Source organism: Poecilia reticulata, linkage group LG20 (genome assembly GCF_000633615.1).
Source record: "Poecilia reticulata strain Guanapo linkage group LG20, Guppy_female_1.0+MT, whole genome shotgun sequence".
Taxonomy (NCBI): domain Eukaryota; kingdom Metazoa; phylum Chordata; class Actinopteri; order Cyprinodontiformes; family Poeciliidae; genus Poecilia; species Poecilia reticulata.
The window spans coordinates 20,003,731-20,021,861 of record NC_024350.1 but is presented as its reverse complement, the minus strand read 5'-3'; the positions used below and the strand labels follow the sequence as shown (position 1 = coordinate 20,021,861).

At 38.1% G+C, this 18,131-nt stretch overlaps 2 protein-coding genes across 15 annotated transcripts in view; one reads left to right on the top strand and one right to left on the bottom strand.

Moving 5' to 3' along the window:
- acbd5a (acyl-CoA binding domain containing 5a) overlaps positions 1-3,130 on the bottom strand; it is a 16,331-nt gene extending 13,201 nt beyond the window's left edge. Inside the window, exon 1 of one of the 2 annotated variants that reach the window (XM_008396512.2) lies at positions 3,025-3,130. The gene's annotated coding sequence lies outside the window, so the exon portion shown is untranslated. The remainder of the gene's footprint in view (positions 1-3,024) is intronic. The other variant, XM_008396514.2, reaches the window with a different exon arrangement.
- abi1a (abl-interactor 1a) overlaps positions 1-18,131 on the top strand; it is a 50,723-nt gene that overhangs the window by 619 nt on the left and 31,973 nt on the right. For all 13 annotated transcript variants that reach the window (XM_017301879.1, XM_017301881.1, XM_017301876.1 and 10 more), the window contains exon 2: positions 14,225-14,392. In XM_017301879.1, coding sequence (XP_017157368.1) covers positions 14,225-14,392 — 168 coding nt within the window. The remainder of the gene's footprint in view (positions 1-14,224; positions 14,393-18,131) is intronic.

The window sequence follows — 18,131 nt, the reverse complement described above, 5'->3', positions numbered from 1 at the left end:
TATATATATATATCCATCCACCGGACATGTTGAAAGAATATTATAGCTTTTTTGTCTGGTAGTTGTGGTTATATTTATTTTAGTTGTCAGCAAAATTATGAGCCTGCCAGTCAGCTCTTTGTAGGGTCGTTAAACACACCATTTAATACCACAAAAACAGTTAAAGTCTCCACAGGGAGCCCATTACAGTAGTGGTATGATAATGTCTACAATATTAGACCTGTAAGTACCATGTTTGAGCGTGGCTTTTTACTGTTGCTGCATTATTTTAATGCGTACTTAAAGCTACTGGTCAGACTTTTCTGTCAAATCAGTCAAAAATCAGTTTGTTACATATGCAACAATATGTCAAAGCTGTTTTACTGGAAATGGTTCTTTAATCAAAAAATTCCCAATAAACAAGATTCCACTAGCAAATGATGGTGGTGACATCACAGAAGGCAACTAATGACTTTATTTCAAAATGTTTGTTTTCTAGATTTTTTTTTCTTCAGAAATTTGCTGCTTCAGGTATTTTGCTCCTCCCCCACCTGTTGCTGTTCACTCCTCGTTCATAGGAAAGAATAATTAGGTTGAAACACCATTAATCGTACAATTTTTGACTTGTTTAACTCCGATTGTTGAACGGCAAAGTTTTCATATGGTTAAAAATATATATTTAATAATATAAAATATTATTAAATGCATCATATCTAAGACATTCCACCATTTTTGGTTTGTAAACACTTCAGCTAACTTTGATGCAGTCTTTAAGTGGAATAATATCTCATTGATCTGCAGAGAAGGAGATAAGTTGTTTAGGTAAATTAATCTGCATTTTCACTCTATGCATTATCACCAGTGGAAAATCATGTACCTATATAAGGAAATGCAAGCAGAAAATAACTTTTACTTATTTTAAGGATGCAAAATAAGTACAGCAACAAATCAGATGGAAAAATAATCTGTTTTATCTCAGTCTTTGTCGCTTTTGGTCTAAATATCAACGTCAGCGACTGAATTCATAAAGTCTTCCAGGATCTTTTTGTTATTTTGCTTCATCTCCCTGTTGTGATGTCATTGAACCAAATATATACAAAGAAGTTTTTTAAATGTGCCATTTAAAAACAGATTTTCTGAAATCCTGCAATGGAGTCATATTTTATTGTGCAGTTGTGAATGTATTAGTGGGAAAATAATAAAAACTTGAACTTGGATTTTTGAAAGGTTATTAAATGGTTATTTTACGTGTTAAAGTTTTGACTTTATTATTATTATTATTATAAAATTAATTTAATCTTGTTTAGCCTGTTGATAAATTTGATTTACTAAATTGTCTTTTTTTAATCTATATTTTTATATTTATTTGGCCTTAAACTCAAGCTATTACTGGTGGATGGGTAGTCAATTAAGGTAAATAAAAGCTCTTCTCTATGGGAACAGAAATTGCTGTCCACATTGGAAAATGTATGCATTAATTTAATTTTAAGGCAAATTCTGGAGCAAACCTGAGCCATAATGTTGTGTTTTCAATGTTGATCCAGTACATTTCTTCATAATCTACTCACACATTCAGCCAGTTGTGTCTTGGTGCTGTATTGGTATTTTCTTTCTAAACAGGAACCCAACATATCAGCTACAGAGGGTGTGTCCATTCCAGTGGTACTCCCCAAGGACTCCCTGTAATTTATTTAGTTTCCTTCCTCGTCCTGGGATTGTGTGTTTTTCTTTCTTTTTGTTGTTGATCCATTCCTTACCAGACAACAACCAAAACAGTTTCATTTTCTCATGAGCCCAATGTGGGAGATTTCCTTGTTGTGGAATCACCTCATCTGACTGAAACATGAAACCAAGACGTTGCAATCTGAATTTCCCACAAGTATGACACAACTCTGGGAGAACTGGGTCCGTTTTGACTCTTTGTTGGGAGTGTTAGTATCTGTCATGCTTAATGTTTAACAGGAAGTGTTATCTTGTACTTTGTGCTGCTCAAATAATCTGTTGATTTCCCACATGTAGTGTTAAGTTTCTTTCCTGACTGTGTTACTTAAAATTTTATGTTTTTAAATTACTTATCAGATCTGCACAAACCCGAAAGGCTTTTGTAGTTCTTCTTTGCATGTTTAATAGTAAAAAAAAAAAAAAGAGTGAAGTCTCATGTTCCAGGGCAATCTGCTTTAAGTAAACATACAGAATTACAACGTGTAAAACAAAGTAAGTCATATAAATCAATCTAATCATCTTGACAAGATGGAATAAAATAAACGAGAACACCAATAAAACATTTAGAGCAGGAATAGTCGTGTAATTATGCTTTCTCCATTGACCTTGGAACATGTTTAAAAGCTTTTAGTTAAATTAAACTGCACAGTTTAGGTATGTATTCCAAGTATATGGAGCATTGTTGCAGAAAAAGAAAGTCTTTGTCTCCAAGTTTTGCACGACTGTTTACATAGAATATACAAGTACAATATTACAGTAGGTTAATATTACAGTAGGTTAATATTACAGTAGGTTAATCTGGCACATCAAAATTGTTGAAATAAAAGAAAAAAAATCTCTAAATTGAGCACATTTGATCAGGACATGGGGGAGAATACCGAGTAATTGTTTTAACCCTCCCGCATTCCGCGTGAACTTTTTACCCTGCGCTTTTCCGTTTGTTTTTTTTCTTCTTCTTCGTGACCGGAAATCTCCATATCTTCCCCGTTGTTCGACGTGAAATCCCCTGCGCTCTTCCCTCGTCAGCGGGAGGGTTAAGTATTTCATTAGGGATATACAGCTATCCACAGATGTGTAAAAAGCCTTAACCCTTGTGCGTGCGAGGACTGAGGCAAATGATACAAGAGATACGGGTGTGGGGTCGGTTGGACCCCATTTGTAAACACAAGGGTTAAAATAAAACGAGCTTCTTTTTTTAGCAGCATAGCGGACTTCCGGTTTTACCGACAGCGGCGGTTGTGGACCACAACCACTTCGAATACTTGAGACCTACTCTAAAAACGCGTATAACTGCATTTTTAATAGTTCAAACACAAAACGTACCTTAATATCCACATTTGAAGCCGTCTTTTAGCTCTACTGCAGAAGCTAGCATCAACGGTCATCTTAATCTCTGCCCTTCGAGGATCAGCCAATCGGCGCCAAGAAAAAATGAGTGCCTCTCCTGGATTGGTTGCTTTACCTACACCAACCAATAGCGTGTTAATTCCGATTTTAGCTTACCAGACAACATTTTTTAAAACGTTGAAGAAACCTGTGATTTTTCGAAAATAAAGTACCTTAATTTCGAATAGACATATAAAAATAGAAGAAAAGCCTTTTTTAAAGCACATTTATTAAATGGAACAAAAATATAACTAGTTCCTTTTACAAAATAATTTCATATATATATATATATTTTTTTTTTTAAACCTTTTTTTAATCAAACAATTTTCTGCTAAATGCCACTTTGATTTCAGATTAGATTGAAATTCAGATTTTTGGAAGTTGTTATGGGGGATCTGTAATACTGTGGGATTTTTTTTTCTTTCATGGCATTATGAACTCTTTGACATAAGTGGACATTTAAAAAAAAGATAAGTCTGGTAGTTTGTGGTAGAAACTTTTCAAATAGTGATCCAAAAGTTATGGTTAAAAGGTTCAGTGGACATAAATTCTCCTCCGTTCCTTTAGAAAACCTGTGGGGGGAGTGATTATTGTTTAAACAGAAAACAAAACACTGTTGTTTAAAAGCCAGTGTGATGAGGTTTGATTGCTCTGACAGCAACAGCGGGAAGTAAAAAATCATAAAATGCTATGAAGCTGTCGTCATAAACCTGTACATCTCTGTAAATAATCAACTTGTTTTGTAATAGTTTATTTTAGAATTGGCACAGAGAGTGAGAGGCTGTTTTTTTTTTTTTTTTTATTCTGTAAAAGTCACCACTTTGATGCGGCTACGGTTTTGGTCCATTAATAGAAACCCTGATCTCCCCTGAGAGCCACAGTCAGAGCTGAAAAATGTGCCAGAAAATCATTGTAGCTAAGTGCAGAACAGCAGGGTGGGGGATCATGTTGCCGCTGATGTAAAATTAGCTCCAACTTTTCGTGCAAAAACACCTCAATCTGAGCGCTGACGCTCAAAAAGAAGCAGGATTTCAAGCGTTTTGTGTGTCAGAATGAGCCCTCTCTCTTCTGACTCTACACTCTGCAGATCTACATGTCTCGTCTCGTTCAGCACTCCTCCCTCCTGTGTTCCCATCCCTTCTTCTCTCGCTCTGCGTTCCTGTCACGGAGGCCGTGCTTGAGCTGCAGCATTCAGGAAGCTTTCACACCTGACAGTCCGGTAGATTCGGTTTATTGGAGACCAAAATGTGCCAAACGATATAAACCATTGAAAAAAACTGTTCAGTCCCTCGCCCACGGTGACCGCAGATCCTTAAAAAGTCTGAAATTCACGCATCAAAAAGTAAGGCTGTAAAATGTCTTAAATTCATTAAAATAAAATTTACATGGGCTTTAAATGGTTAATCACAGGTCTTAAATTTAATCTTGGCAAGGCTATTTGATCAAATATTCTATTTTTTTTCTGTCTCGCAGGTATTAACTTATTCTTGTACAACTTTGTTCTCAAAATATTGACTTCATTATCCTGTTATTACGACTGTATTCTCATTATGTCGACTTTATTCTCAATGTTATGACTTTATTCTCATACAGCTTCTTCTAATACTATGACTTTATGATACTAATACAAATTTAGTCTCAAAATATTGTGACTTTATTCTCGTATTATGACTCCTCATATTCGTGTACATCTTCTTGTAACATTATGACTTTATTCTCATAATATTTTGACTTTATTCTTGTATTTTTATGACTTTTGTAATTTTATTGTATTTTTTATTTTTTGTGCGGCCCCAATAATCCGTTATACTGTCAGGCAAAAGGTTGAGTCACAAGCAGACCTACCCTTGCTAGCATTCCAGCTAGCTTTATTTGCATCTATGAGTAAATTCAAATATATCGCCAGTTGGCGTATTATGTTTCTATGGAGATATAAGTCTTAAATCCCATTCATAATTGTATTAAAAAGTGTTAATCAGTTGTCGGATTTCTCTTTTGTCTTTGGTAAAAAAAAAAAAAAAAGGAGCCACTTCTCTCACTAGCGCTAGACTCTTGCGTTTTTTGGTTATATTTACCCAGAATGCCCTGTGTTTTAGTCCGCTTCCTGATTTTGGAGCGATCTTCGGTCTGATTGGCATCTACACTTGCAGAGTTCACTTTTTAGACCAGAGTTTGGATGTTTGGATCAATTACGCATTCACATCTCCCCAAACGAACCAAACCTTCTAGATAAACGGGCTGGAGTTTGATTAAAGCGGACTAATTGGTGTAAACACCAACTTTCTCCACTGACTATGGGTTTCAGGCTGCGTGTGGTAGACGTATGACACACAGACTGGTCAGAGTGATGTTTCCTGTTTGGTTCTCTGGAAATGCCTTCCGTCTTTGTCAGGAAGTGGGTTAATAATAGAGACAGACACTCAGCCACCCGCTTTAAGACTCTTGTACATGGATTTTCTGATCAGGGTTTTATTATAAATATTTTCCTGTTTCTGTGAGATGTGTGTGTGTGTCATGTTTTTGGAGAGTGTGTGGTTTAACCTCTGTGACAAAGACGAACAGACTGCATGCAAAGTGGCCACCTGGCTGCGTTGGTAGGACAAACCGAGGACTTGTGCCCATAGTCAAAACAATTTTACTGTGAAACTATTTTGACGCCATGTTTCTACCTCTTGCCATCTTTCCCGCTTTTTGTCCTTCCTTGAGTCCTACATCCCCTACCCCCTTCTTTATATTCTTATGCTTCAGTCCTTTTCTTTCTTTCCTTCAATACCTTCTTATTTTACACCTTAGTTGTTTTTTTGTTGTTGTTTTTTTCAATTTCCAGCTCTAAATCTCAGCAGTTTGTCTGATGTGGTTTCAGTGTTTTGCAGGCGGTAGATGGAAAAGTAGGAATGGGGAAATGGAAGTGTGATGTGGTAACCAGAAGGTCATAAGTCTGACTTTGCTGAAGCAGCAGAATGCTCATGAGGTTTCTGTTTTTACACATTATGTCATTGGTGAAGATATATATATATATTTTTTAAAGAATCATTTTTACTTGCAGATTTTTGTTCTTGTTTGGGATTTTCTAAAACAAGTTTAAACTCACTGTCTAGTTTCTCTGATTTACACAAGTTGACAATTAGACAAAAGTGCTCAAATAACCACTAATATTTGGTTAATGTCCATCTCTGTTTATAGAGACTGTGCTTTCATTGTGGCTGGTGTGGTAAAGTTCATTTAAGTGGTTGGTTTCCTCCTGGCTCTGACATCACTTTTAGTCCAGATATTTTCAATACAACCATCCCAGAAGCTTGATGTTTGCCTGCTTTACCAAAACAAACCGGTTTTGGTGCTCATTTGGGATAACTGCTCTAAAATCCTACCATCACCATGCGTTATAGTTTTTACTCTATGTCTGAAATCCTCATTTTGACTTTTCTAAAGTTACTGTGGAAGTTCACCTATTAGCGGTTAAGTTTCTGTGGATTTTTCTGTGAAATGTATCTCGTAGTTATCCGTAAAACATTCACATATTTATGGAAACTCCTGCCGCGCAAGTTACTCAGCAGGTTGTTGCTAGGTAACCAAAGAATGAGAGTTGCTTGGTAACCAATGAGTGAGGGAGTTGGTTGATGCCACCAGTTTTGCTTAGCTAGCTGCGAGAGGTTGAGCAGCTAGTCTATCCTCTGCCTAAAACTCTCAGAATGCTGTGCGGTTTTAGGTTGGAGTTAAGTGAAATGACTGAATATTCAATCAAATAAATTATCTATTGATATTGATGTGTCTATTGTGATGTACGTTGTTAATTTATTGTCCAGTCATGATATTGGATTAAAAATCAAACATACTTTCTTGATCCCAAAGGAAACATAAGTGATAAAAGCAAAGCAACCGTTGTTTAGGATGGTGGTTTCCTAGCTACAGACTAATTTACAAACCCAGGCCTTGGTTGGAAATTTCTAAAAGACAGCACAATTGTTTCAAAATGTTGGACGGATTTATCAGCTGCCGATGTTGCAGGCTATACCTGTTTGGTTCTGGTTTCCCAGTGTAATTAATGCAGTTTTTTTACTTGTCTGAGTGTGATAAATGTGTATTTCTTTAGTTTTTCTTCTCATCTTACTTGCCATTAGCTTTTTTTCATCCTTCCTCCATCTCTTTCCGCAATGTGGGCTGTTTTTATTGTGCCCTGCGGCTCTCTGCCGACCATTCAGACCCATCCATCCTTTCAGCCGACCAGAGTTGGTTTGGTCCAAGCTGAATCGTGGAACTAAGTTGTGACCTAAATGGTTCAGTGTTAATCAGCAGAGAGAAAATCCTTAATAAAATGCACAGCTCTATGTTTAATGGCCGTTTTCTTTCTTGTTGAACCAATTACTGAGTCACTTAGTTGGGGTTAATGAGCTTGCTCCATGTCCAAACGTCCCCTTTGTGTCCTTGTTGACACATTTTTAATGGCGTCAGGTAGAGCTGGACCTTATGGCCTTTCACCGAGCCACCATCTGCCTTGATGAGGCGAGTCCGAGAACAGACTCCTGAGTTGGCGTGTCACATTCGGGACAAGGTTGAACTCAAGTCGTTTTATCTTCAGAGTAACTTTTCTCTACCTCACCCCCTCAGGCAGATTGTGTGGGTGTCCACATTCCCACAGTGTGAGGTAGGGATGATGTGTGGCTTTTATTTCCGCCTCTGTGCTTCAGGCAGCGTTGGCCCAGGGACGGCTCTGGCCCGCTTAAATGTTCAGGGAAAAGCATGCAAAGTAAACCTAAAGCAATAAATGATAGTTATAAGTCCTAACAAAAAACAAAAGAAAACAGGAAAGTGGGTCAGGTTCATCAAAAAATGAATTAACAGAGAAATTATGTTAAAATAAAATGGATACAGTAAATGAAATTAGATGCACTTAAATCTTAGCAGTCATTCCCTACTTGAAAATACATTTTTAAAGCAAAATAGTTATACTGTTATAATAGTAACAGCTCTGATGATAACAGCTGCCATAATTAACATGCTTTCTGTTTTACAACAAAGTTTTGAATAAAGCACATTATCCAAATTTTTGACCCTAATCAGGGGATACATACATTTCAAAATCTGAGTAACACCACAAACAGATTCCTTCTCTTGATCAAATTGTTTAGAAAATATTATATTTGAGTTTATAAAAATATATAAGCATTTTTTAGTGTCTGAAAAAATGTTATAAGAATTTTATGTATCATTATTTATATGGTTGTTTTATTCAAAATAAGTATGACTAAGCAGGTGGTGAGTGACGTCAACTAACTTCACTCTGGACAATATGGCTGAAAAACTTATCGCGCCGTAAGCGTTTCATGACAGTTGATAACGATAATTATTGATTCGCTTCATGTATTAAGTATCTGAAATACTTGAAACATAACCACGGCATTATTGTTTATTTTAAAGCAGTAATGAGGCACAATGGCGGAACCTTAAACTGCTGCTGTGCCACTTACTCAACAGGTTGTTGCTAGGTAACCAAAGAAGGAGAAAGTTGCTAGGTAACCAAAGAAGGAGAAAGTTGCTTGGTAACCAAAGAAGGAGAGAGTTGCTAGGTAACCAAAGAAGGAGAAAGTTGCTTAGTAACCAAAGAAGGAAGAGAGTTGAGTCTTTTCTCTGCCTGCATCCCCCAAAATGCTGTACGGTTCTGGATCAGAATTTTCGATATATTGAATATTCTATCAGATGTATCATCTATTGATATTGATCACATGTGTATTGTAATTGATTTATTGTCCAGACGTTCTCTGGTAGTTCACCCTTCAGTTTTCTGGAGGTAGATGATCACTAACTGGCTTGTCCAACACTTAGCCAGCTCCTAAACACGTCCGTCTTGTAATCTCATTACATGGCTTCACCTCACAGCCTGGCGGACGGGGAATATTTTACATCCATGTCGATAAAGCGGCTCTCTGCTCACTTACCCCCCACCACCCGTCCTTTCAGTGGGGATCGATCGATGGCTCACGTGGGGCTCCGCGACCTTTCAGCCTTACATCTCTTCTGACTCTTCTTCTGTCCGTAATCTCAGCAGATCTCTGCAGAAGGATTCTTCAACGGCACTGGGAAGTTTTTATTTGAACATGTTGCAGAATTCCAGACATTCCTGGACTTTTTTGTGTTCCTGAGTGCGGTTCCCTCTGGAGAAGTCGGAGCGCGTGAACGTGTTCGACATCTGTGCAAATCCAGGCCCAGATCAACAGCAGAAACGTGACGTTTTTTTTATTGCGAAATGTTCCGACATGTTTGACTGTTCTGGGCAGACTGGGTTTATTTTTCACATATTTTCTCACATTAAATCAACAAAGTTAGCTGTGTTTTGATGAGACTTTACATAAAGTAGTTCATCATTATGAACTGGAAGGAAAAATATTATTTTTGAATTATTTATGAAATTTAAAAAAAATGAAAGTGTTTGCTTACTCAGCCCTCCAGAGTCTGACTTTTATTTATTTTTGTCCATTTTATTTGTTGAAAAGCCTACGCTCAGTCAAATTCAAAAATACTTTATTGATCCCAAAGGGAAATTAAATAACAATATAATTAAATAAATTAAATAAGTCTGATTGAGTGGAGAGCCTCTCTAAACTAGAGCTGATGATTATTAATAATTTACTCTGATCTTTAATTGGTAGATTTTTCATTGAACCACTTAAAGATGTAAAGAACCATTAAAAGATGCAAACAAACAATTTAATTCCTTTTTAAATATAATAAATGATGATTTTAGTTCTTTTTTAGATGAACAGATTCATAATTGGATAGTAAAAGGTGGTTAATGTAAGATTTTTATTTTATTTTTTATAGAGACAAAGCAAATTTATGCAACTTAAGTAATTGTAGAAAATATTTAGGTTTTTTCCCATAAATGCAATCTTTTAATCTTTTTTTGCATCTATAACATCCCGATAATGACTAATTTATTACTAAATTAGTTGACGATTATTTCCATAATCGATTAATCACGATTAATCGGGTTAATTGTTGCAGCCCTAGTCAATTGCCACATATTTTCAATTGGTTTTAGCTCTGGACTTTGACTGGGACAGCTCCAGTCCTCATGAGCCTGGCACACTTTTAAGGTTTTTATTTTTAAAAAATAAAGAATAAAACTCAAGCATACATTGAGTCTCAAAATGTGGAGAATACTAACGTATATGTAGGTTTTTGTTTGAGTGTTTTCATATTTCTACTCCTTCTTGGCCCTTGAACTCGTCCTCAGGGAAATCGTCTTCAGTCTCCGTCCAACAGGTCGGTCCTGACTGGAAAGCATTGTCTTTAAAAACATGGCTGCACATCTGTGGCTGTTATCTCGTCAAACTGGATGGGTGACAGCCGGCGGTGGCTGCCGCTCCCTTTTGTTTCGCTGAACTTCATTAGCCAATGGATTTTTGAGGAACTTTTCATTCTCCCACGCTGCGTTTTACTGCTAGCTGCTTTCACGCAGCTGTTTGGTTGTCTTGCTTTAGCTCCCAGCTACATGCTTCCTGCGAATTGCATTCCTCTACACACTTCCACTGCTTCCTGGATACCATGTAGCCTCTCTCGCTCTGTCATTACCCGGCTGTGAAATATGAGACAAAGTGCCGCAGGAGCACCGAAGCTCTCCAGACTTCACCTCATTCTCTGCCTCTCTTGTGCTGCTTTTGGCTTTGATCAACACACTTTTGTTTTCCTTTGCCGATGTCTCATTCCGCGCTCTGACTCATTTGCTTCACTCCTGACATCGTTCTGTCGAGATGCAAAGCTGGTTAGTCGGGGGATTTGTGCACAGAGTGGCGAATAGGCAACTAGGAAGCAATCAAGTGTCGCATCTGTCCTCACGACGTCCACAGCTGACCCTGCTTCACATTCACAAAACCAGATTAGAGCAGGAATACAAAATGCATATCTGCTTCTGTTTTATTTGGGTTGCAGCTTCAGATTTATTACAGAACCTTAGATATCGTCTTCCAAGGTTTCACCCAGAAAACACGATGAGCCCGGTGGAATGGGGAAAACTTTCACTTTCCACATGCTAACTGGATTTGGAGTGTTTTCACACCTGAAAAAATTGCAACATTTGTTACATTTTCAGCTGCTGTGGTTTGCTTTCACACTGCAATGTGTCAAATGAACCAAACCCTTTGAAAAACATGTTCCCCTCCTCGCCTGTGGTGGCGCTGCACCAAGAACTACAAAAGGAAATGACACAAAAACCTCTGAAGACACTGAGCGCAACTTCCTTCTTCACCAAAAGTAAGCAAAAATGGAGAAGCGTCAGATTTTACCAGTGGGAGGAAAAAGGACCACGACCCATTTCTGCTGCTAGCACTAGATTTGAATGTTTGTTTTGGTTATATTTACCCAGAATGCCCTGCGCTATAGTCCACTTCCTGCTTCTGTAGCGGTCTCTGGTGCGCTTGGCGTTCAAACCGCTCCAGAGTTCACTTCAGCCAAACAGAGACCGAGGTTTTCAGGCGGACCAGAGTTTGTTTTTTTCAATTTGATGACACATTCACACCTCCCCAAATGAAGGTGTGAACCGGACTTTCTAAAAGAAATACATGGCATAATAAATCGGTACCAGTTCAAACCACAATCATAATAAAAGAAGGTAAAGTTAAACATCAAACCCCCTTTCAAATAGATGTGGAAGCCTTGGGTTTTTTGCAATTTCTCTAAGCAAATCTCATGCGCATTTACAGTCATGGAATATATAAAGCTGTAACACTTAGAAAATCAAATAAACATGAAAATTTTTTATTATTTCTGGTTCAAGTCTGTATACGTTTAATCCCTTTTCACAGAGAGACGATTGTTTCTGCAATATGAAAAGATCTGTAATCTGGATTGAAGAAAATAAACATGATCTCAGAGAACCGTTCAGGGAATCTGCTCCTGTCACCAGCGAAGTCGTCTTTGTCGTCTTAATCTGCTCCCATCCAGCTGTTACAGCAGGAGGTGTGCGCATGTAGATTATGTGATTTCAACATGATGAGGAATCTCCTCTCCTTTCTAAAGTTATTGCTCAACACGTCTGGTTCCCGCCAAACGGATGCGGTCAGCTCTCCAATCTACAGATTGATTCTGGATTGGTGGCTGAATCATTAACGACTCCGACTGTTTTCTTCTTTTCCCTCCTCTCTTCTTCTTGTGACCAAATGTTCCTTTTTTTCCCATTCTGCCCCCTAACCACCACTACTAGCTCTAGTAATCTGCTCTTCAGCCACTGCTGGAACCGCCCACCTCCTGCTTCAGCAGCCTGCTATCAAAGCCCAGTGTTCCCCCTCCAGGCACGGCTTTTTGGACTGAGCGAGCAGCAGAGGACCGGCTACAAAGAGATCAAACGTCATCGCTCAGTTGGAGCCTGGCTTTTAGCTTTTGTCCAGTTCAAAGAAAGATGTCTCAAAATTCTCACCATGCACTACACTATTGTCACTTTAATTTTAGATGGTGGAAATACTTGACATTCTTGAAATGACGCCTCACACCACTTTTTCTGTTGTATTTTTGCCTTATTTGACCTCTGAAGTTTATTTTGTAAGCTAGGTTACCGTCTATTTGCTTAATTGTTACTGAATGCTATATTGGCTTCTTGCTAATATAAATGTTTCACAAACTTTTCTTGAATTTCTTTTAAAATCTTTTTTTGGCTTTTTAAACATGTAACAGCTAAATTGCTATTCAACAAGCTAATTAATTTAGCTTGCTGAATAGCTGCTAGCATAAGAAACTAGCATAAGTTCCAGTATGACATTTTGGTCTTTTATTAAATAAACAGCAGCTGGGTGACATTTAGGTAGCAGTGAACCACTTTAAGCTATTCTAGGATTTTTCTTTGTCATACTAAATAGTGTGTTGACAGCTAGCATGTTTAATCAGAATGCTGTTAGCATACTTTTATCTTGTGCTAAATTGTTGTTTTACCAAATAATGAGATTTTCAGAATAATATTTTTGATCTTTTTTTTTTTTTGAAGCAGCATTCAGCTTATATGCACCACATATCTAGAACAAACATTTGGAAAATTGTAAAACAGCCAAAACTCTGACTTCCTTTAAATCTATACTAAAAAACCCCCTGTTTAGAGTTGCTTTTGTACCATCATAAATTAAACACTCGAGATAAAATTTATTGCTTTTAAAAAATACAGGGCTGCAGATGACGGGGTGCTTTGGGTCAAATGTCAGACCCATCCCATATTTGGAACTGGTGCAATTGCACTCTAGAACTGAAGGGGGCGTTATTTCCCATACATACGTAGAATTATCTCACTTTATTTCTTTTGAAGTCTGTAATTCAGGTCATTGTTGAAATATTTTAAATGTTAAGCACAAAATGTTTACAATTTACTGTTAAAAATCTGGTAAAAGATAATTTCTTGATGCTGCTAGCGTACCTTTCTTGTACGCTAACCTGGCCTTTTACTGAAGAGTTTACATTTTAACGTGAAATGTCGTTTTTCTTTGTCTCTTTTTATGATACAATTCAAATTCAAAAGTACTTTATTGACCCCAAAGGGAAATTAAATACATTTGTTTCTTTTTTGTTGGATATATTTTGCTAACTATTCTGTGAGCCAAGTTGTTTTATGATGCTGCTAGTGTACATTTACTCAGTTAAATAGTTTGCATTTCAAAGGAAGATCATCCTATAATTACCGTCCCTGTGAGCTTGAACATTTTCCAGATGTTAATTTAAAACAGATGAGATGTGTTTTGTTGTTTTGATGGAAACATGATGGATGGCTAACAATCTGACTGCGAGCCATGCAAAACTTTTATTGCTTTGTTTTAATCCTTCCCTTTTGGCTTTTTATAACTATAACTTGCTACTTTTTGCAGCACATTTTAAAGACAAAACAGATATAAAGCTCGGCCTTTATTCTGGAAATGAGTTACAGGATTGGATGTAAGGTTCGGTTGAACATTTGCAGGATGTTTCATCTAAATGCCTTCAAAAGAAGAGTGGCATGTGTGGAATGAGAGCCTGAGAGACAGCTGCATGCCTTTTCTGAACTGCTGACCTCATGTGGCTCCAAAATCACATACGAGCTCCAAGATGAGACGGTGTTGTAATAATATTAGGAGAAAATTGGTTTATTTCCCCCTTCTTTAACCACTGCTTTCTCATGTTTTTGTGTCAGGCCCAGGACAAGAGGAAAGCCCTGGAGGAGACCAAAGCCTACACCACCCAGTCCCTGGCCAGCGTGGCCTACCAGATCAATGCCTTAGCCAACAACGTCCTGCAGCTGCTGGACATCCAGGCCTCGCAGCTGCGCCGCATGGAGTCCTCCATCAACCACATCTCTCAGGTCAGGAAACGCGCTGCAGGCCAAGCAGCTGGGCGTTTGGGTTTTACCACTTCTCACGACGCTGTTTTAAAAATGGCCGTCTGAACGAGACACGGTTCCTCTTACTGCTGCGTCGTTTCTAATCGAGGTCTGTCTGGGGTTGTAATTATCTTGGAGGAAATGGTGGTCTGTCGTTTCTTTTTCTGGCACTGATTTTAACATTCTGCAGCTCTAAAAGATATTCATTTACGATAATCAGGCGTTTGGTGTAGAGTTATATGTAATGACTGAACTTGTGAACATTCACTAAAACTGTCTTGAGTTTGAGGATCTGGGTTTTTTAGAATATCTTTCTTGGTTCATTCAGTCAGATTATCAGGCAATTTATGATGAAGGGGAGCAAACACCAAAGACGTGACCAAATTAGAGATGATATTAATATTGATATTGGTTCTGATACTGAAAAAAAAATTCTAGATTTGGTACCAATCCATATGGGTGGATCTATTCATTTTAATTCTATGCTTCATTATTTATTTTACATTACATTTAGAAGTTTTAATTGCAATTTTGAAAACATTTAGAAGAAGGTTTATTGTTGAAAACTATTGTTTTTGTCATTTTCTTAACTATTTTCACATTGGCTGACTAAGCAGTGTAAAGTTGTTTTTATATTTTTGACCAATTTGTGAAGATCCTTGTGTATTTAAATGTGCTGTGATGGTGCAAAGTTATCAAGTAAGTTAGTAATTCACTACATTTATGTCTGTTTTTATATAAAAAGGAACCCTTTAAGTCAATTTAGTGCAGTTTTTTTTATTGGTTGAGACTAAACCTCTAATATCTGTATTGGTATCGCAAAAGGAAAAATGATCAGAAATTTCTGATCCATTTTAATTGAACTGTAGTTTGTTTGTCTTAAAAATTTGGTTAATTTGGGGATATGTGAATGCTAAACAAACTGAAAACACCCCAAAAGCAGGAAGGAACCAAAGCAAACGCTAGCAGGAGAAATGCTTTATTTGTTATTTATTTTTGTTATTTTAAGGCTAAAGAGAAATCCTACCTCCCTTAAAATCTGATGCTGCTCCATTTTTGTGTACATTTTGTGAAGACGGACGTTGCGCTCTTCTGTCATTTCCCTCTGTAGCTCTCAGTACAGCGCCACCTCAGGCCAGGAGGGGAACAGATTTGTCAAAGGTTCGGTTTGTTTGACACAGTGGGTGTGGAAGCGAACTGCAGCAGCTGAAAATGTAACAAATGTTGCAGTTTTGGATCAGGGTCACCATAAGGTCATTTTCTGCTCTGGTCTCCATGACAACTGCTTGATCCACATTGAGGTAAAGACGGTTTTAACAGGAGAACTCCCAGCTTAGTTTACATTCTTGGACTCTTGTCTCCACTGGCTGACATGAATGGGAAATTCCTTCGCTATATTTAAACCCAGTCTTGTGTCCTTTATGGTTCTCGTAAAGTGTTAAATATAAACTCGTAGTATCTCACCGGTCCGCTTCTTACTTTAGCAGCTAATATCTCTCAGTAGCTAGAGTGAAAACTTGTTCTTTCTCCACTTTGTTTCTGGATGAGCCCAGCCTGAGTTCTCCGTTTGTTTCAAAGATGGCGGCCTGGCTGTGAGATTTACAGGATGTGGGGGTGTTACAACTCTGAAGTGGATCATTATTTAGTTTCCTTTTTACTGCTGATGGAAATTAAATTAGCGGAAAGCCTCAAAGCCAGGGTTGAAGTGTTTCCTGGAGCTCTTAGTTTTTGTTTAATCAGCTGAATTAAAAATAAGTGACCAGAACTAGAATCTACCATTGCATTTTTCTGTTAAACATGACACATTTTTCGCAGAAAACCATTTGCAGATTTATTTATTTTTTTGTAATTCTTATCTAAGATGTTCTAAAGAAAATGCAGCTTTGAAAGCTGAAATACTTTGACTCATTGCTACTTGTCACGCTATTGGCTGGTATTTTCAAAGCAGCCAATCAAGGAGCGCCTTTCTTTTTCCTTGGCGCTGATTGGCTGAACCCCCAAAAACAGGGGTTTTTGGGGGTTCGCCGTGGTTAGCCATCTAACCACGGCTAAGATGGTTTCTGCCGTGTGTTTGAATGAATATTAAGGTATAATTAAAATAGTTACAATAATTTTTGAGGGTATTTCAAGAAGCTTGTATATTTTGTCTATTCACAAGAGGTTGTATAAAAACCAGGGTAAGTCGGTTATCTTAAGATGTTAGCCAAGACAAACTTGTGCTGCTATATTTAGAGATGTTGATAGTTACTAGCTTCAGTAATGCTAACATTACTAATATAAAACGCTAAATATGGTTTAAAATGTCACCTTTTTTATCTTTTAAATCCTGTTGTACAGCAACTCCTCTCACTGACGGTAGATAGAGACTTTATCTACCCAACTGTCAGTCCGTCCAACTATCTGTCCATCTATCCAAATGTCCATCCAAAAGTCTGTCCATCCATTGAGACGTCTCTGACTGTCCATCCATCCATCTTTTTGTCTGTCCATTCACTGAACCTCCTATCAGTCCATCCATAAATCCTTCTGTCTGTCCATCCATCCGTCCCTTCGTCCCACATTGAGTCGTCTTCACTCAGTAGCAGCATCCACCAACCTGCTAGCGTGTGGTTCCTGTGTCCATTTGTCCGTTCTTTATCACCCATATTTAGGTCCACAAGCAAATGTGTCAATTATTCATCCATTCATCCATTCTTCTGTCAATCTAATTATCCTCCTATTTGTTGTTCATCCATAGGTCCGTCCGTCAGTCTGTTTGTCATGGTAATTATGTTTGACACAGTGTGACGAACAGATTTTGATTTATCTGATATCATATTTGGAAAGGGAATCCACACGTTTACACCCAAAGCTTGCATGAGCCTGCAGACGCATCATCAGCTGCCTGCCTGCCTGCCTGCACGGTTTGAGGTGTTAGTTTTGTTGCCACCTTCCCTCCTGTTGTTGCCCCTCAGAGTCTCTGCAGCTCTGAGGCAGGAAGTGATGCGAGCTGTGTGGCGCGGCCAGCGGGGCTTCCACCTTGCGCTGCGTGTGAAGTGGCTGCTAAGAGGCTGCGAACAGGGAGCTCTTTGTCGCGCTCTGGACGGAGAGGGAAGACGGGATGTTTGGTGTTTGAACAGCGGTTTCCCCATTTCCTGCTGCCTCTCTCACCGCGTTTGTTCAGAAACGGTCAAACCCACAGACGTGCTGCCGTCCATCCATGACCGGCTTTCGTCTGTTGGTGAACAAATAATGAGATTCAGCTAGTCAAAAACAAAACTACTGAAGTTTGGGTCGAGTTTTCTCTTTTGTTTATTTTACTCCTTGGTACCAAAGTGTTAATATGAGTCTTTTTGACCCAAACTGTCACTTTTAGGTGACAGAAAATTTTATTTTATGGTACAGAAGCAAACAAGAACCACCGAAACCGAAGCTGATCATAAACTCCATGCTCCGATCCCAGTGATGTCTAACTGAGCAGGAAGACTTTAAATTTTTAAAATGTAGATAATTCGCATTTTTTGCATTTTGCAAGACAACAGATGAGTTATAATATATAAAAAATAAAAATGGTGCAGAAAAACAGATTCAACTTCCTTGCGTCTGTCCTTCCTTCCTTCCTTGTGCCTTTGTTCCTTCCTTGTGCCTTGGTTCCTTCCTTGTGCCTTTGTTCCTTCCTTGTGCCTTTGTTCCTTCCTTGTGCCTTGGTTCCTTCCTTCCTTCCTTCCTTCCTTCCTTCCTT